Genomic DNA, 17,789 nt, shown 5'->3' on the forward strand with positions numbered 1-17,789 from the left:
AGCCCGGGGGGTTCCCGCACCCGCCGCCCCCTGGCATGAGCTGCAGGGGACCCCTGGGTGCTGCCCCACGCCTGTCGCTGGCTCCAGCCCCCGCACACCGGGAGCCTGGGGCACCCAGCACCCCCTCCCAGCCGGGCAGCGGGTGAGGATCCCCGAGGGCCGGGCTGGTGGGGTGGGCTGCAGGGGTGCTCCTCTGGGGCTGCTCCTCTGGGGCTGCAGAGCTGCTCCCAGCGGCCGTGGGTGATGGGACCGGGGGCAGTGTGCCCACGGGTGACCACAGTGCCAGGGGAGTGCCTGACCCAGATGAACCTAGTCCGGCCACGAGCGGCCCCACGGGACACGGATGTCCTGCTGCCCGGGGACTGGCACATGAGTGGGGCAGCCCCCAGCCCTCCATGCGGGCACACGGGGGTCCCCGCGGCCTCGCGAGGGTGTGTGGGTGCTGCCGCACTGCAGAAGGGTGTGCGGGGGTCGGCACTGCAGGACCCACGGACACGCACGACCGCGCCGCTCCCCGCCCGCGCTCCCTCTGCGCGCACCGCGCGGGGGCGGGGCCAGGCTGGCAGGGGCGGGGCCGGGGCGGCGGGGGCGGGACCCAGGAGTTCGGGGGACGGTGCCTGAGGGGGCGGGGCTCTGTGCGGCAGGGGGCGGTGCTCTGTGAGACAGGGGCGTGGCTCTGTGGGGCAGGGGGCGGGGCTCTGTACCGCAGGGGCGGGGCTCTGCGCGGCAGGGGGCGGGGCGCAGCGAGGACGTGGCGGCGCGGTGACGCAGCGCGCGGTGACGCGCTGACGTGTGCGGCGCAGCCATGGCGCCGCGGCGGCCGGCAGAGCTGTACCGGGCGCCGTTCCCGCTCTACACCGTGCGGCTGCACCCGCGCCGCCCGCTCGCCATCACCGCCGGCGGCGGCGGCGCCGCCAAGACCGGCATCCGCAATGGCGTGGTGCGCTGCGCGGGGCGCGGGCGGGGGCCGGGGGGGGTCGGGGCCCGGGGCCCGGTCCCCGGGCGGGCGCTGCGGGGGGTCCCGGGGCCGCGGGCGGGGGTCCCGGGCGGGGCCGGTCGCGGGCGCTGAGCCCCGGCCGTGTCCCGCAGCACTTCCTGCAGCTGGAGCAGATCGGGGGGCAGCTCAGCGCGTCCCTGCTGCACTCGCACGACACCGAGACCCGCGCCACCATGACCATGGCGCTGGCCGGCGACATCATCGCGGCGGGGCAGGACGCCAGCTGCCACATCCTGCGCTTCAGCCTGCAGCCCGAGGCCCCGAGCGGCTCCGCCGGCCGGAACGGTGAGGGCCCGCTCTGCCGGGGGCGGCGGGACAGCGCCTGCCCTGGGGGGGGCTGGACGGGCTGCGGGGTGCGTTGGAGATGGGGCAGTGCCGCGGGGCCCTCCCGCCTGCCCCGGGCCCAGCTCTGCCTGCGCGGGGCCGGGGAGGCGTGTCAGGGCCCCGTGTCTGCCCGCCGCAGGCAGCGGGGACAAGGGGCCGCGGAAGCGGAGAGGGCCCAGCCCCGCGGGGCAGAGCGGCACGCAGCGCCAGGCGAGCGAGGTGACGGTGGAGAGCCTGCACAGCGTCCGCACGGATTTCAGCCCCGACGCCCTGCAGAAGGCTGTTCGCTTCAACGCCGACGGCTCGCTGCTCGTCACCGGCGGGGCCGATGGCTTCCTCCGCCTCTGGGAGGTGGGCATGGCGGGAGCCGAGCACGGGCAACCCTGTGCCTGTGTCTTCCTGACGCCTTCCCTGAGCGACCGCGGGTGCTGCGCCTGGCCGGGACCTGGGGCTGCTGGGGACCCTGGCCCGGGGCACAGCTCCAGCTCCTGCTCTGCTCTTGCAGTTCCCCAGCATGAAGAAGACGCTGGAGTTTAAAGCCCATGACGGGGAGATTGAAGATATCGCGCTGGGCCCTGACAACAAGGTGAGCGTCGGGTGGCTCCTGGCCCTGCGGGGAGAGCTGTCCCTGGACACCCGCGCTCTGTGCAGGTGGTGACGGCAGGACGGGACTTCCAGTGCTGCGTGTGGCAGCAGGACCAGCTGGTGACGGGGCTGCGCTGGAACGAGAACCTGCCTGGCATTCCCGACAAGGCGTACCGCTACCAGGCCTGCCGGTGAGGGCCAGGCTGGGGGGCTGGGGATGGGCTGCCCCACAGACCGAACACGTAGTCTGGGGCCCACCGAAGCATTTCCCAGCCCTGCTGTGGGGAGGGAGCCCCTGGGTGGGGGAAGGAGCAGCTCTGGTGCTGGCAGGGGGAGTGATGCGCCCTGTGCTCCCCGGTGCAGGTTCGGGGCCGTGGAGGACAATGCCGGGGCCCTGCGGCTCTACACGGTGCAGGTCCCCCACAAGCGGGAGCGCCGCCCCCCGCCCTGCTACCTGACCAAGTGGGATGGGAAGAGCTTCCTGCCACTGCTGACGCGGCCCTGTGGCACCGAGGTGATCTCCTGCCTCTCCGTCAGGTACCCCGGGGCCAGGTGGGCATGGGGGGGCTGCGCCAGCCCCCGCTCACTGTCCTTCCCCCGCAGTGACTCGGGCACCTTCCTGGGGCTGGGCACGGTGACGGGCTCTGTCGCCATCCACATCGCCTTCTCGCTGCAGGTGAGCTGTGGGGTCCCCGGGGAGCGACCGGCTGGGTGGGGGGATGCAGGGACAGCCCCCGTGTCCCCCAGGGCTGGGCTGACTCGGAACACCCCTCCCTGCCCCACAGAGGCTGTACTACGTGAAGGAAGCGCATGGCATCGTGGTGACAGACGTGGCCTTCGTCCCCGAGAGCCAGCGCGGGCGGGAGCTGCTGGCGGGGAACGAGGCCGCCCTGCTCAGCGTGGCCGTCGACAGCCGCTGCAAACTGCACCTGCTCCCCAGCCGACGTAGGTGCCGGGGGCTGGGGTGCCCACCGCCACCCCCAAACCCGGGGGAGCAGGCGCCGTGGCGCTGTCCTCACCCCTCTGTCCCCCGCAGGCTCCCTCCCTGTCTGGCTGCTGCTACTGCTCTGCGCCGGGCTCATCGTGGCCACCATCCTGCTGCTGCAGCTCGCCTTCCCGGGCTTCCTGTAGTCCCCTGACCCCCAGCGTCAGGACTGGACCCCCCAGCGTCAGGACTGGACCCCCAGCGCCGGGACAGCCCCCCAGGCCGGGCTGTGCCCCAGCCCCCCAGCAGACTGTGAAGCAGAGGGCCTGGCCCTGCCACCCCGCTGGCACTCGGGGGGCAGACGAGGGGCCCGGGGGCTGTGCGGGGCCCAGCCCGGCAGGACCGCGGTGGCTGTGCTGTGGGGCTGGCCCCGGGGAGGGGGTCCTGCCGGCCCTCCCCCAGCTGCTGCCATTAAATCTGGAGTGCGAGGGCAGCGCCGTTCATCTGTGCCGGGATCGGGGGTGGCCCCGCTGCTCCGGGTTCACTGCAGCCGCTGGGTTCACTCGGGCTGGGCAGGGTCGTGCCCGCAGCCCCCACCCCAGCAGCGGCCCCTCCCGCTGCTGCAGCCGTCGCTGTGCTCGGAGGTGATGACGAACGGGGCCACGAGCCGCTCCGTGAGGCGCCGGGGCGGGGACAGCGCCGGCACCGGCAGCAGCTCCGCCCCAGCCGTGGCCCCGCCCCCCCGGGGAAGGCCCCGCCTCCCCAGTGTGGCTCCGCTCGCCGCTGGCACCGCCCAGGAGCGGGCGTGTGTGGTGCCGGCGGCCATCTTTGTGGCGGGCAGGCGCCGGGTGCCGGTTAACCCCTGCGCTGCCGGCGGGCGCGGGCGGAGCCGCCGCGGGTCGGGGCCGAGCCCCCGGGCAGGGCAGGACCGGCGGGGCGGGGCTCGGCGAGGAGTATCGCGCCCGGTGTTGGTGTCGGCACTGGTGCTGGGGTGGGGGGGTGTGTTGGCTACGTGGCCCAGGGCGGGGCGGGCGGCACCGAGACGTGACACCGAGGCCGGGTGAGTGGACACCGGGGACACCGGATGGGGGGGCTGTTTGGGTGGGAGGTGCGCATCGAGTGTCCAGTGCCCGCACCGCGTCCCGCACCGCGTCCCGCACCGCGTCCCGCACCGCGTCCCGCACCGCGTCCCGCACCGCGTCCCGCACCGCGTCCCGCACCGCGCGCTCCCCGTGCAGCCGCCGTCCCGCCGGTGCCAGCGTGTCCCCGTCGCGCTGGACGCTCCCCGGAGCTCCCGCCCACCCGGGGCACGGCGGGGGCCGGCGGGGAACCTGCCGCGAGTGCGAAGGCGGGTGCAGCGGGGTGCGGGCAGGGCTGGCAGGGGCTCCAGGACAGCTGGATGGAGCCGTGACCGAGTGTGGGAGCGCCTCGTGAAGAGCCCCCGGCCCCCTGCCCCGTTCCAAGTGCCGGGCTCCTTGCCCCCCCGTCACCCTGCTGCTCTTGCTCGGCTGCAGCCCGAGGTCGCGGGATGAGGAACCTGCTGGTGGCCCTGATGCTGCTGCTGGTGCCGGCGGTGCAGGCGGCCCCCAGGGCTGGGGGGCACAGGTACGGGGCTGTGGGGGTGTGCACAGGTATGGGGTGGTGCGGGTGTGAGCGAGGTACATGGGTGCGGGTGCACAGGCACAGATGGGGTGCATGGGTGCAGGTGGAGGGCACAGACATGGGGGACACACGGCTGCAGGTGGGCGCGGGGGTCTGTGGAGAGCATGGTCTTGGTCAAGGACAGGGCTCAAGAGCACATGGGCTGCGCTGGGCTGTGGGGGTCCTGGGTGGAGGGGATGTGCTGTGGGGCACTGTGGGGACATCAGGCCAGGCTGGGGCGGGCAGCCCCCACCCCTCCCTGTCCCCCACCCCTCCCTGTCCCCCATTCAGGGGCACAGATGACCCCTCCTCTCCTGGCCAGGCCTGAGGCTCCCACCGCCCCGAGGCTGGATCCTGGTGCTGACCCGCTGAGCCCGGAGCCGCCCGCACTGCCGTGAGTCCCAGTCCCTTGGGGAGCCCCACGGCACCGGTGCGGCAGCCCTGGACCGGGGGCTGCACGTCAGGGGGTTCAGGGCACAGGCTGTGCCCAGCTGGCTGGGTGGCAGGGTGGTCCTGGGGACAGCTATAGGGCAGGGCGGCTGTGGGGCAGGGGCGGGGCAGTGTGTGCCCACCCCCAGCCCGGCTGCCCCCAGGCTGCTGCGGAGCGCGGTGCGGAGCCTGGGGCCACCGGAGCGGGATGCAGAGGCCATGACACGGGAGCAGGGTAAGGCCATGCGGCGGTGGGGGCCAGGGGTCCCACGGGGACAGTGATATGGCCCCCCAGCCCCACAGCGCCCCGTGCCCCACAGCCCTGCTCTACCTCTTCGTGCTGCACGACCACGACCGGAGCAGGCACCTGGATGGGCTGGAGCTGCTGCAGCTGCTGGGAGCGGTGCTGGCACAGGACGGGGGGCGGCCGGACCCTGATGTGGTGGGTCCCACAGAGATGTCTCCTTGCACCCCACGGAGCCCCCAGGCCTGACCCTCACTCTGTCCCACCCCATTCCCGCAGGTGGCCGCGCTGGTGGACCGAGCCCTGGAGAGGCAGGACCTGAGCAGGGACGGGCTGCTCGACCCCCCCGAGCTGCTGCTCTCCCCGGGTCAGGGACAGGGACCCCCGGGGCAGCTCCCTGGGGACCTGCTGGCCGGGGCTGGGGCTGCAGCTGGGGGGGATGCAGAGGCACATGGTGGGGACATGGGGGTGGAGGGCCCAGGGCATGGCCCGGCAGAGGGGCAGGCAGCCCGCCCGGCTGGAGCCCGCGATGCTGCAGCCCTGGGGGCGGAAGGTGTCCCTGAGCTGGAAGCCCCTGATGCTGAAGCCGTCGAGGCAGAGGAAGCCCCCGAGGCTGGAGTCCCCGATGCCGGAGCCGGGGAGGTGGCTGATGTGTCTGAGCTGGCAGCCCCCAACGCTGCAACCACCGAGGCAGAGGAAGCCCCCGGAAGCCCCGCGGGGGAGGCAGCCCTCGTCTGGGAGGACCCCGGGGAGGGGTAGGCGGTGGGAGCTGTGGGCAGGGCTGTGCCAGCCTCAGGGCACACAGCAGGGGGGGTCCCTGTGCCCCCCCGTCCTGCGGCAGGGCTGGGGAGGATGGTGAGGTCGGCACTGCGCGGTTACCCCTGTAACGTGGTGGGACGGAGAAATACATTGCTGCCCTCACCCGGCTGCGGTCAGTGCAGCCCCTGGCCGGGGGCCGGGCACAGCCGGGCTGCGGGAGGCAGTGCGGGGTTTATTGGCGGCAGGGGGTGCTGGTGCGGCAGGGGGTGCTGTGCCCCGGGGCGTGTCCTGGCGCGGGGCGCCCGGCTCAGACGATGCCGTCGTAGCCCTGGATCCCACACTTCTTGCCCGCAACCTGGCAGCCAAAGGTGAGGGCGTCCTGCAGGCTCCTCCCTGGGGAACGGGCACCCGTCAGCCGCGCCGGGCTGTGCCAGGCTGTGCCATTGCCGTGCCCAGGCTGGGCTGTGCCAGGCTGTGCCGTGCCCAGGCCGGGCTGTGCCCACCTGCTGAGAGCGCGAAGATGACGGCGGCGTTGAAGGTGTCCCCGGCCCCCAGTGTGTCCACGAGGGTCTCTGGGGGGAAGGCGTCCGAGTGCACCAGCTCCCCGCTGGGCCCCACGGCGTCAGCCCCCTCCTCGGCCCAGGCGCAGATCAGCGTGGCCCTGGGGGGTCGGTGTGGTGGGTGTGCGGCACAGCCGTGTACCCCCAACCCGCGCCCCTGTGCCCCCTACCCTGGCTGGACGCGGCCGTGCAGCCCCCGCAGCGCCTCGGGGGCCGAGCGGTACCCGAAGTGCTGGGCCAGGTCCTTGCTGATGAACACCTGCAGGACAGGGGCCGCCATGAGGGTGACACCCCTCGGCACCGCCAGACCCCAACACCCACTGGGCCTCAACCACACAGCACAACTGCACCCCCCAGTATCCCAACTGCACCCCAGTGTTCCAGCTGCAACCCCCACCTCAACACACCACTGCACCCCGACTGTGCCCCCCACATCCTGACCCCGGCCCCCACCCCTGCACCCTCCCAGGCCCCGGTGCCCCAAACTGTGCCCCCAACTGCCCCCCCAGCCCCGCTGCCGCCCCCCTCCGGCCTCCCGGCCGGTAGCCCCGCCCTTTTCATAGCCCCGCCTGGCGGCGGTCCCGCCCCCGGCCGGTAGCCCCGCCCCGTCCGTCTGTCCGTATCCCGGCCCCGCCCCGCACCACATGTCCCAGGCCCAGCAGCGGCAGCAGCTCCTCCCGCGGCTTCTCCACCTCCACCGAGATGCGGACGCGTTCGCCCGCCGGCAGGGCCCGGTTGTGCCGCTCCACCCGCCGGATCATCGCCGCCTGCTCCTCCGCGTTCCGCGCCTGCGGGCGGCAGCGCCTGGCACCGGCTGCCCCGGGGCGCCCCCCGCCGGGGTCCCCAGCGCCGCGCTCACCTCCCAGTGGATCCACTTGTACTGGGAGAGGTCGACCCGCTCGAAGTCGCGGGCTGTCACGTCGGGCAGGTTCCTGCAGGGCGGCGGTCAGGCGGGGCGGGGGCACCCCCAGCTGCGGCGCGGGGCGGCCTCGGGTGACCCCAGCCCGGCACCCGGCGGGGGCAAAGGGCAGTGCCCGGGGTGGCACCGCCGGGTGAATCATTAATGATGGTGCCACTGGACCCTGAGATGAACTCAAAGGGCGACCAGGCTGGAGCTGCTGGGGCCGCAGGGGCTGGTGGTGCCCAACAGTCCCTTCCACCATCCACCCGCGTGAGTGCGGCCGGCGCTCTGCCAGGGCAAGGGCCACAGCCGCCCTGCGGCACCGGCACGGCCGAGGGAACAGAGTCCTGGGCACCGGGCAGCTGCCGCACGCGATGCTGGGCGTCCGCGCAGGGACACACTGGCTGTCCCGCACACCGGAGCGCGTGGCCACGCAGGGATGCCACCGCCAATCACGGCCATGGCACAGGGGGTGATTGAGGACGATTGGCAGCGATTGTGTGTGCAGAATTACGGGGAATCACCCAATCTGGCACGCTGGACCCCCCGGCAGGCAGCGCTGGGCTGGAGCCTCTGCCGGGCTGAGCTGTGTGGGAGCCCCGGGGCGCAGGGAGCAGCCCCAGGCGCCCGGCTCAGCCAGGGCAAAGGCAGAGATGGGGCCGCAGCCCCGAGCCGGCCCGGCCGAGCGCTGCCCACCGGGCAATTGGGCCGGGGCTGATGCCCTTACGTGTCATAGAGCACGATGGTCCGGGAGCCACTGGCGGCACTGACAATGCAGCAAGCGCAGGGCACGTCCCCACAGGGCTGCCAGGCCACATGCGTCACATCCACGCCACGGCGCTGGAAATCCGCCGTAATGAAACTTGGGGGACAGAGAGCAGGGTGAGGGGCGCCACGCACCCGTGGGCGTGCAGGATGGTGCGGGTGCCGCGGCTGGTGCTGGCGATGACGACAGAGGTGGGCAGGGAACCGCCGGGCTGCGGCACCGTGTGCCCCACGTCCACCCCGTAGCGCCGCAGGTCGTCCAGGACGAAGCTGCCGGCAGGAAAGACGCGGAGGGGCCGGAGGGAGCGTCAGGGGGGGCGGCCCTGGGACCCCACCGGCAGCCCCACCGCGCCCCACTTACTCGGCGGCGTGTCCGGGGGCCAGCGAGCCCATGAAGGCGCAGGGGGCTCCCAGCAGCGCCAGCACCGTGCAGGAGTTGGAAGCGTTCCCGCCGCGCTGCCACCGCTGCGACACGCACCTGCAACGCGCGGGACGTGGGCGCTGGGACCGGGACCAGCACCGGGAGTGCCCGGGCCGGCCGCGGTACCTGGTGTCCGAGTCCTCGGCCGGGAACGCCTCCACCACGCTGATGATGTCCAGACACACCAGCCCCACGCACATGATCCGCTTCTCCCCGCCGGGGGCTCCGGGGTCCCGCCGGGCGGCCGCTGCCATGCTGGACGCGCTCCGCTCGGCACCGGCACCGCCCGCCACGCCCCAGCCACGCCCCCCAGAACGCGGCCAATCAGAGTCCGCGAGAGGGGCGGGGAAGGGCGCGGCCCCGCCCTCCTGGCCCCGCCCTCTCGCCGCACCGCGCGCACGCGCGGAAGCCTCGTGCGGAGCGTGCGTGGCGGCACGCGCTCCCGGGCAGCGGACGCGGTTACCGCGGGTACGCGCGGTGGCACAGCCGGGGCACAACCCCCGTGCAGCCCCGTGCGCACCCCCGAGCACACTCCCGTGCGCACCCCCGGGCACACCCCCCGTGTACAGCCCCCGCGTACAACCCACGGGCACACCCCCCGTGTACAGCCCCCGCGTACACCCCACGGGCACACCCCCCGGGCACACCCCCCCGTGTACAGCCCCCGCGCACACCCCCGGGCACACCCCCCGTGTACAGCCCCCGCGCACACCCCCGGGCACACCTCCCGCACTCCCCGCGCTCACTCCCGAGGCCGGGCCCCCCGCGGGTCCCGAGCGTGAGGCCGCGGCGGGGGGAGACCGGGGGGGTCGACCCGCGGTGGAGGGCCCGTGTCCCGTCACCACGGGAGAGCCCGGAAGGAACCGTCACTGCGGGATGCACACTGGGGTGCAGGTTTAGGTGCAGCTCAGGGTGCAGGTCGGGGTGCAGGTTTAGGTGCAGGTCGGGGTGCAGGTTTAGGTGCAGGTTGGGGTGCAGGTTTAAGTAAAGGTTGAGGTGCAGGTTTAGGTACAGGTCGGGGTGCGGGTTTAGGTACAGGTTGGGGTGCGGGTTTAGGTACAGGTCGGGGTGCAGGTTTAGGTACAGGTCGGGGTGCAGGTTTAGGTGCAGGTCAGGGTGCAGGTTTAGGTACAGGTCAGGGTGCAGGTTTAGGTGCAGGTCAGGGTGCAGGTTTAGGTACAGGTCAGGGTGCAGGTTTAGGTACAGGTCGGGGTGCAGGTTTAGGTGCAGGTCGGGGTGCAGGTTTAGGTGCAGGTCAGGGTGCAGGTTTAGGTACAGGTCAGGGTGCAGGTTTAGGTGCAGGTGGGGGTGCAGGTTTAGGTGCAGGTCGGGGTGCGGGTTTAGGTACAGGTTGGGGTGCAGGTTTAAGTAAAGGTTGGGGTGCGGGTTTAGGTACAGGTCGGGGTGCAGGTTTAAGTACAGGTTGGGGTGCAGGTTTAGGTGCAGGTCGGGGTGCAGGTTTAAGTACAGGTTGGGGTGCGGGTTTAGGTACAGGTCGGGGTGCAGGTTTAAGTACAGGTTGGGGTGCGGGTTTAGGTACAGGTTGGGGTGCGGGTTTAGGTACAGGTTGGGGTGCAGGTTTAAGTAAAGGTTGGGGTGCGGGTTTAGGTACAGGTCGGGGTGCAGGTTTAAGTACAGGTTGGGGTGCAGGTTTAGGTGCAGGTCGGGGTGCAGGTTTAAGTACAGGTTGGGGTGCAGGTCGGGGTGCAGGGTGCAGATCGAGCAGGCGCAGGTGTGGGTTGACACGGGCTGGGCGGGAGCTGCCGGGCAGGTTAATGTGTCACCGGGCTGCGGTGGCAGCGCGGGTGGGAGGGGACGGCGCAGGAGCGGGAGCGGTGGCACGGGTAAGTGTCCAGTGTGGGATGAGGAGTGGGGCTGAGTCCCCGGGCACCTGCAGCGGCCACAGCCCGGGGTGGCGGGTGGACGGGACAGGTCACTGTGTCCTCGTGCTGTGCCGGAGGCTGCGCCGGGGCCCCTCCAGGCTCCCTCGTGCTGGTGTGGCGGCACAACCTTTGCACAGGGCAGGGAGCGCCCAGGCACAGTGCCCGTGGGAGCCCACACCCACCGCGCCGTGGGGCCGCGGCGGGACAGACCCTGCCGGGGCTGCGTGGGGCTGGGCCCCCGCTGGGGACGCCTCCCGCCTGCACCGGGGCTGTGCCTGCACTGTCCTGGTGCTGCCGGGACCGAGGAGCCAGGGTACAGCGGCGCTGAGTGCCCGGCACGACGAGGTCCTGGTGTCCCTGACCATGCCATGGCCACCTGCACCGTGCTGTGCCCAACCACGCCGTGCCATGGCCACCTGTGCCGGGCTGTGCAATGGCCACCTGTGCTGTGCCACAGCCACCTGCGCCGTGCTGTGCCATGGCCACCTGCACTGTGCCGTGCCACGGCCACCTGTGCCGTGCTGTGCCATGGCCACCTGCACCATGCCGTGCCACGGCCACCTGTGCCACACTGTGCCACGGCCACCTGTGCTGGGCAGTGCAGAGCCCAGGCTGGCAGTGCCATGCTGAGCTGGCTGTGCCGTGGGAATCTGCACCCCGTGCCCCCGGGTTGGGGGCTGGTGCCGCGGCAGGTGACACCGCGCTGGTCCCTGCCTGGCACCCCAGGCACGGGGATGGACGAGCAGCTGCGGGAGCTGCGGCTGCAGGAGGAAAGGACCTTCCTGCGGAGCATGGCGCGGGAGGAGGTGCCGGAGCGTCCCCCCGACCAGTGGCACAGCCGGGCACCGGCCATCGTGCCTGAGCCCCTCGCCAGCGATGCCGCCCTCTGCGTGCCCAACAGCCCCAAGTCACACAGGTAGCCAGCAGGGACTGGGGCGCCAGGGCCCGGGACTCCGGAGCTGCCCTGCCCGTGTCCCCATGTCCCCAGGGACCTCAGCCTGATCGCGGAGGCCGTGGGCCGCAGCGATTTCCTGCGGCGCCTGGGCGAGGGCTGCCCCGAGGCGCTGGCCCAGAGCTTCACCCCGGTCTGGCACGGCCCCGGTGACACCGTGCTGGCCGAGGGCACCGAGGGCACCGCCATGTACATCGTGGCAGGTGAGAGCGCGGCACTGGCACACGTGGGGCTGACGTGGGCCGGGTCACGCGCGCAGGCGCCTGCGTGCACACGGGTGTGCAGCAGGGCGAGCTGCTCCGCAGTGTGTGCCTGTGCGTCTGTGCACACGCGTGTGCTGCGTGTGCATCCACTGCGGGACACGCACCACCCGCATGTGCAGGGTGCACGTGAGAGGCTGGGCAGTCCCAGGTGTGCACGTGTGTGCACATGTGTGCGTGTGCGAGGCCGCGGGCCGTGTCTCTGCAGAGGGGCAGCTCAGGGTGACCCAGCGGGGCCGGCAGCTGCGCACGCTGGGCCCGGGCGACGTGTTTGGGGAGCTGGCCATCCTGTACCACTGCAAGCGCACCGCCACCGTGCAGGGTGAGCACAGCCCTGCCCGCGCGCCCCCTGGCACCCCAGCCCCCTGACGGCCCTGCCCCCGCTCCGCCGCAGCGCTCGGCCCCGTGCGCCTCTGGGCCATCGACCGGCAGCGGTACCGGGCCATCGCCACCAGCAACGCCAAGCAGAGACGGGCCGAGATCCTGAGCTCCCTGCGGACGTGAGTGCGGCCCAGCGCCCACCAGCACCCGCCACCCCCGGGCCCCGCGCCCCGGCCCCCTTGGGGTGGGTGCTGGCCCCTCCTGCCAGCCCTCGCCTGCAGAGTCCCCTCCCCGTCCCAGCCTTGTCCTCATCCCCATTGCATCTCATCTGATCTCAGTGCATCCCTGTTCTCATCCCCATCCCCATTCCCATCCCATTCCTGCCCACATCCCCATTCCCATCCCCATCTTCATTCCCAGTCCCTGGCCTTCCCCAGCCCCTGTTTCTCCATCCCCTTCCCCAGCCCTGCCCACCGGCTCTGCTGGGATCTGGGGTGCAGGCAGGACGCAGGCAGGACACGGGCAGGGTGCAGGCAGGACACGGGCAGGACGCAGGCAGGACACGGGCAGGACACGGGCAGGACGCAGGCAGGGTGCGGGCAGGGTGCGGGCAGGGCTCAGGCAGGACACAGGCAGGGTGCGGGCAGGGCTCAGGCAGGACACGGGCAGGACGCAGGCAGGACACGGGCAGGACGCAGGCAGGACACAGGCAGGGTGTGGGCAGGGTGCGGGCAGGACACGGGCAGGGTGCGGGCAGGGCTCAGGCAGGACGCGGGCAGGGTGCGGGCAGGGTGCGGGAGCCCAGCCGGCCGTCTCGCCCGCAGGGTGCCCTGGCTGCGGGAGCTCTCGGACAGCCAGCTCTGCAAGCTGCTGGACGCCATGGAGGAGGTGGGTGGGCACCCGAGAAGGGACCCCGCGCGTGGGGTCCCGGGGCCTGGGACTTGTCCCCGTGGGGCCGCGGCCCGTGGGGGGCCGGGGGTGCAGCGCGGGGGCTACGGGGACGTGCCTGGGATGGCAGGACTGGGACCTGCGGGGAAGGGGGACTGTCCCCCGGCTGTCCCTGCCCGCCCCGTCCCTCCGCAGTGCAGCTTCGAGCCCGGCCAGGTCATCATCCGCGAAGGGGACGAGGGGGAAAACTTCTACATCATCCTGAAGGGCGAGGTGGGTGCGGGACCGCGCGCGGGCCCCGGCGGCGCCGGCCCGGCCTGACCCGTCCCGGTGCCGCAGGTGCGGGTGAGCCGGCGGGAGGGCGGGCGGGAGCGGCCCCTCCGCGTCCTGGGGCCCGGACAGCACTTCGGGGAGATCTCGCTGCTGCGGTACGTGCCCGCCTGCCCCGCGGCCCTGCCCCGCACCCCCTGCACCCCCTGCCCCGCGCCCCTGCCCCGCACCCCCTGCACCCCCTGCCCCGCGGCCCTGCCCCGCACCCCCTGCACCCCCTGCCCCGCGCCCCTGCCCCACACCCCCTGCACCCCTGCCCCGCACCCCCTGCACCCCCTGCCCCGCGCCCCTGCCCCACACCCCCTGCACCCCTGCCCCGCGCCCCCTGCACCCCCTGCCCCGCGGCCCTGCCCCGCACCCCCTGTAGCCCCCCGCAGCGCACCCCCTGCACCCCCCAGCAGCACCCGCTGGGGTAACGCGCCCCCCGCAGTAACACCCCCAGTGGTGACACCACCCCCTGCAGTGACACCCTTCCCACTGCCTGTGGCGTGCCCGGGTCACTCCGGTGACCAGGACGGGGCGCGGCCCCGCTCACCAGCGCCAGCTGCCTGCGCACACCCGGCTCTTGCCCCCCACGCCCCCCAGCCCGTTTCTCCCCGGTGACCCCGGCTCTGCGCAGGAACACCCGCCGGACAGCGTCGTGCCAGGCCCAGGGACACGTCACCTGCATCACTGTGGCCAAGGAGTGGGTGTCCCCATGTCCCCCCACTGACGCCTGTCAGGGCACAGCCAGGACCCCCCACTGACCCCTCCTCTGCCACAGAGATTTCCTCGAGATCAGCCCCTTCTGCCCCCCACAGCGCTCGGAGACGTGAGTGATGTGGCCCCCGGGACCCCCACCCCTTGGGGACCCCCGGGCAGTGCTGGGCTCCACGGGGAGCCCCCGGCCCCAGAGGAGACCCCCAGCGTGGGGGGGCCCTGCTTCAGACGGGCAACTTGGGTCCTGCTGGTGATGGGGCAGAAGATGGGGGTCACAGGGGATGAGGGACACGGGGGTGGCCGTGGCTGGGGGTCACAGGGGATGAGGGACACGGGGGTGGCCGTGGCTGGGGGTCACAGGGGATGAGGGACACGGGGGTGGCCGTGGCTGGGGGTCACAGGGGATGAGGGACACGGGGGTGGCCATGGCTGGGGGTCACAGGGGATGAGGGACACAGGGTTGGCCATGGCTGGGGGTCACAGGGGATGAGGGACACAGGGTTGGCCATGGCTGGGGCTCTCAGGGGATGAGGGACACGGGGGTGGCCGTGGCTGGGGGTCACAGGGGATGAGGGACACGGGGGTGGCCGTGGCTGTGGGTCACAGGGGATGAGGGACACAGGGGTGGCCGTGGCTGTGGGTCACAGGGGATGAGGGACACACGGGTGGCCGTGGCTGGGGCTCTCAGGGGATGAGGGACACGGGGGTGGCCGTGGCTGGGGGTCACAGGGGATGAGGGACATGGGGGTGGCCGTGGCTGGGGGTCACAGGGGATGAGGGACACAGGGGTGGCCGTGGCTGTGGGTCACAGGGGATGAGGGACACACGGGTGGCCGTGGCTGGGGGCTCTGTGGGGAGGGGCCCCAGGCTGATGGGTGCGGGGGGTCGGGGGTGATGGTCCTGGCTGTCTGTGGGTCACACGTGGGTCTGTGTCCCCACTGTCCCTGCACCCTGCGCCCAACTCTGGGGCGCCACAGGGAAGGGGCCGTGGGGATAGGGCAGTGTGGGTGCCCAGGGTGGAGTGGGGCTGCCCCACTGCCCCCCACCCCGCTCTGGCTCCTTCCCATCCCAGAATCACGCCTGAGGCTGAGACACCAGCTCCAGAGGATCCCAGGAGGTCAGTGCGGACAGGGACAGGGACGGGATTGGAGCCGGGGATGGTGGATGTGGCCACAGGGTCCCTGGGGTCACTGGGGGCCGCAGTGTCCCCGTTGCCCAGTTTGGCAGCACTGGGGTCCAGCCTGGTGCTGGGAGGTCCCCGGGGTCTGACCGGCGCCGTCTCTGGGGGGCAGCGGGGGGTCCTGGGCTCAGCAGCCCACGGCGCTGGGGTGGGTGCTGCAGGGCCATGGTCCCCACTGCAGGGGCTGCGGGTCCCCGAGCCTGCGGCCGCCCCCGGCACCGCTGCGGCTGGAGGAGCTGCTGCCCGTGCGCTACGAGGAGGGAGAGCAGCAGGGCCAGCGCGTGGTGCTGGGCACCGGCGGCTTCGGCAGGGTCGAGCTGGTGAGAGACGACCCCGCGCCCCCTGCCCTGTCCTGCCGCGGCCGGCGGTGCCGCCCGGTGCCGTCCCGGTGCTGCCCGGTGCCGTCCCGGTGCCCACGGCGCCCGTGCCCAGGTGCGGTGCCGGGAGCGGCTCTTCGCGCTGAAGCGGATCCGCAAGGACTGGGTGGTGCGGACGCGGCAGCAGGAGCACGTGCGCACCGAGCGGCGGGTGCTGGCGGGCAGCAGCAGCCCCTTCGTCGTGGGGTGAGCGGGGCTGGGGCGTGGGGGCCGTGGGGACAGCGGGGGCAGCGCAGGGGTCGGGCAGCGCGGCCGCTGGCCGTGCCGAGGTGCCACCAGCCCCTGTGCTGGCAGGTTCTTTGGCACGTTCCGGGACAGGCAGTACGTCTACCTGCTGCTGGAGTTCTGCCAGGGCGGCGAGCTGTGGACCAAGCTGCGGGAGCGGTACGGAGCCGGGCGAGTAGTGCTGTGCCGGGCCATGCTGTGCCATGCTCTGCTGTGCCGGGCCATGCTGTGCCAGGCCATGTTGTGCCATACTCTGCCATGCCATGCTGTGCCGTGCTGTGCCATGCCATGTTGTGCCATACTGTGCCGTGCCGTGCTGTGCCATGCCATGCCATGTTGTGCCATACTGTGCTGTGCCGTGCTGTGCCATACTGTGCTGTGCCATACTGTGCCGTGCCATGCCATGCTGTGCCCTGCTCTGCTGTGCCAGGCCATGCTGTGCCGTGCTGTGCCATGCCATGCTGTGCCATACTGTGCTGTGCCATGCTGTGCCATGCCATGCCATGCCATGCTGTGCCATGCCATGCTGTGCCATGCTGTGCTGTGCCATGCCATGCCGTGCTGTGCCATGCCATGCTGTGCCATACTGTGCTGTGCCATGCCATGCCGTGCCATGCTGTGCTGTGCCATGCCATGCTGTGCCATGCCATGCCGTGCTGTGCCGTGCCATACTGTGCTGTGCCATGCCATGCCATGCTGTGCCATGCCGTGCCGTGCCATACTGTGCCATGCCATGCCATGCCGTGCCCTGCTCTGCCGTGCCCCGTGTGCTGTGGCACGCAGCGCCGCAGCACACCGTGCAGCTGCCGGTCCCGTGCGGGCAGGCGCTGCTTCGAGGAGCCGCTGGCCGTGTTCTGCTGCGCCTGCGTGGTGGAGGGCCTGGAGTACCTGCACGGCCGCGGCATCGTCTACCGTGACCTGAAGCCCGAGAACCTGATGCTGGACCAGCGCGGATACGTCAAGCTGGTACCGGGCGGGCGTCCCGGCAGCCGCAGCACCAGCACGGCGGTGCCCAGGGCGGGGGGCACTGGGGGGTCTGTGCTGGCTGACAGTGCCGGTGCCCACAGGTCGACTTTGGCTTTGCCAAAGAGCTGGGGCGGGGGGAGAAGACGTTCTCCTTCTGCGGGACCCCCGAGTACCTGGCGCCCGAGATGCTGCGCCAGGAGGGCCACGACTTCGCCGTCGATTTCTGGATGCTGGGCATCCTCACCTTCGAGCTGCTCGTGGGCAGGTGAGTTCCCTCCCCCAGGGCCGGCCGAACCCCTGCGGCGAGCCCCCCACCTGCCTGCGCCCCACAGGCCCCCCTTCCACAGCGCCGACCCCCAGCAGATCTACAGCCGCATCCTGGACGGCATCTTCTCCTTCCCCGCCTTCCTGGGCGAAGCCGCCTGCTCCCTCATCGGCAAACTCTGCAGGTGCGGGGTGCGGGTCTGGGGCGCCCCGGGCGGGGGGAGGCACTCGGGTGCCTCGGGAGCGCCACTGCACCCCGCTGGGCACGGGGGCGCCCCAGGCGTGCACGGGGGCCCCCAGGTACATCGCTGCCCCCGCTGAGGCGGGCGCCCCCCGCCCTGCCCACCCCGCTCCCCGCAGGCGCCGTCCGGGGCAGCGCCTGGGGAACACGGCCAGCGGCATCCGCGGCATCAAGAAGCACAGGTGAGGGGCGGGGACCCCGCTTCCCCCGGCCCCTCCTGCAGCCCCCCGGCCCCTCCTGGTATTTATCAGCCCCCTCCCCAGGTGGTTCGGGGCGCTGAAGTGGCGGAAGCTCTCCCTGCGGCAGCTGGAGGCACCGACCCTGCGGCTCGTCAAGGAGGTGAGGGGGGCTCTGGGGGCTCATGAGGGCACTGCGGGGGGCAGGAGGGGCCGGCTCTCACCCCGCGTCCCCCAGGGACCCCCCTACATCAACTTCAAGCGTTTCCCAGTCGACTGGGAGCCAGCAGAGGACGAGTTCTCAGGCTGGGACGAGGATTTCTGACGGCAGCGGGACCCCCAGGCTGGGCTGGCCGTGCCCCCCGCCCCGCACCCCTGGGTGACGCCGGGGCTGCCCTATGGCCCCTGTTCCCCGGGGTGGGGGTGTCCCCGGGCAATAAACCCCGGGGCTGCAGCCGGGCGCAAGAAGGAGCCGG

General features: G+C 72.5%; 4 protein-coding genes across 9 annotated transcripts; 3 read left to right on the plus strand and 1 right to left on the minus strand.

The window, feature by feature from the left end:
• Positions 1-762: 762 nt before the first annotated feature.
• Positions 763-3,342, plus strand: PREB (prolactin regulatory element binding). The gene is made up of 9 exons (XM_082049895.1): positions 763-940; positions 1,090-1,282; positions 1,461-1,672; positions 1,827-1,907; positions 1,973-2,097; positions 2,270-2,443; positions 2,510-2,582; positions 2,692-2,851; positions 2,943-3,342. Exons 1-9 carry the CDS (start codon positions 806-808, stop codon positions 3,035-3,037), a joined length of 1,248 nt encoding a protein of 415 aa, XP_081906021.1. The 5' UTR covers positions 763-805; the 3' UTR covers positions 3,038-3,342.
• A 435-nt stretch (positions 3,343-3,777) lies between these two features.
• Positions 3,778-6,073, plus strand: CGREF1 (cell growth regulator with EF-hand domain 1). 2 transcript variants are annotated; one of them, XM_082048165.1, is made up of 6 exons: positions 3,778-3,891; positions 4,346-4,436; positions 4,795-4,866; positions 5,066-5,136; positions 5,222-5,343; positions 5,425-6,073. In XM_082048165.1, exons 2-6 carry the CDS (start codon positions 4,360-4,362, stop codon positions 5,902-5,904), a joined length of 822 nt encoding a protein of 273 aa, XP_081904291.1. In that variant the 5' UTR covers positions 3,778-3,891; positions 4,346-4,359; the 3' UTR covers positions 5,905-6,073. The 2 variants fall into 2 exon arrangements, with proteins under 2 accessions (XP_081904291.1, XP_081904290.1); XM_082048164.1 differs by lacking the exon at positions 3,778-3,891 and having other exon boundaries at positions 3,979-4,436; positions 5,425-6,072.
• Positions 6,074-6,165: 92 nt separating this feature from the next.
• KHK (ketohexokinase) lies at positions 6,166-8,902 on the minus strand. Of its 5 annotated transcripts, none has more exons than XM_082048160.1 (8): positions 8,678-8,902; positions 8,492-8,608; positions 8,266-8,400; positions 7,324-7,396; positions 7,157-7,252; positions 6,635-6,723; positions 6,408-6,565; positions 6,166-6,297 (listed from the first exon to the last, which is right to left on the minus strand). In XM_082048160.1, exons 1-8 carry the CDS (start codon positions 8,803-8,805, stop codon positions 6,212-6,214), a joined length of 882 nt encoding a protein of 293 aa, XP_081904286.1. In that variant the 5' UTR covers positions 8,806-8,902; the 3' UTR covers positions 6,166-6,211. The 5 variants fall into 5 exon arrangements, with proteins under 5 accessions (XP_081904286.1, XP_081904285.1, XP_081904288.1 ...); XM_082048159.1 differs by having other exon boundaries at positions 7,106-7,252; positions 8,678-8,896; XM_082048162.1 differs by lacking the exon at positions 8,266-8,400 and having other exon boundaries at positions 7,106-7,252; positions 8,678-8,897.
• A 2,260-nt stretch (positions 8,903-11,162) lies between these two features.
• Positions 11,163-17,767, plus strand: LOC309437595 (cGMP-dependent protein kinase 1-like). Its single transcript, XM_082048145.1, has 19 exons — positions 11,163-11,350; positions 11,423-11,589; positions 11,855-11,968; positions 12,041-12,146; positions 12,792-12,855; positions 13,051-13,128; positions 13,195-13,283; positions 13,805-13,870; positions 13,949-13,996; positions 14,957-15,001; positions 15,246-15,384; positions 15,497-15,627; positions 15,736-15,825; positions 16,491-16,632; positions 16,734-16,897; positions 16,965-17,081; positions 17,257-17,319; positions 17,401-17,476; positions 17,552-17,767. Exons 1-19 carry the CDS (start codon positions 11,169-11,171, stop codon positions 17,636-17,638), a joined length of 1,968 nt encoding a protein of 655 aa, XP_081904271.1. The 5' UTR covers positions 11,163-11,168; the 3' UTR covers positions 17,639-17,767.
• Positions 17,768-17,789: the final 22 nt, after the last annotated feature.

This window comes from Streptopelia decaocto (genome assembly GCF_964273445.1).
Source record: "Streptopelia decaocto genome assembly, chromosome: 3".
Taxonomy (NCBI): domain Eukaryota; kingdom Metazoa; phylum Chordata; class Aves; order Columbiformes; family Columbidae; genus Streptopelia; species Streptopelia decaocto.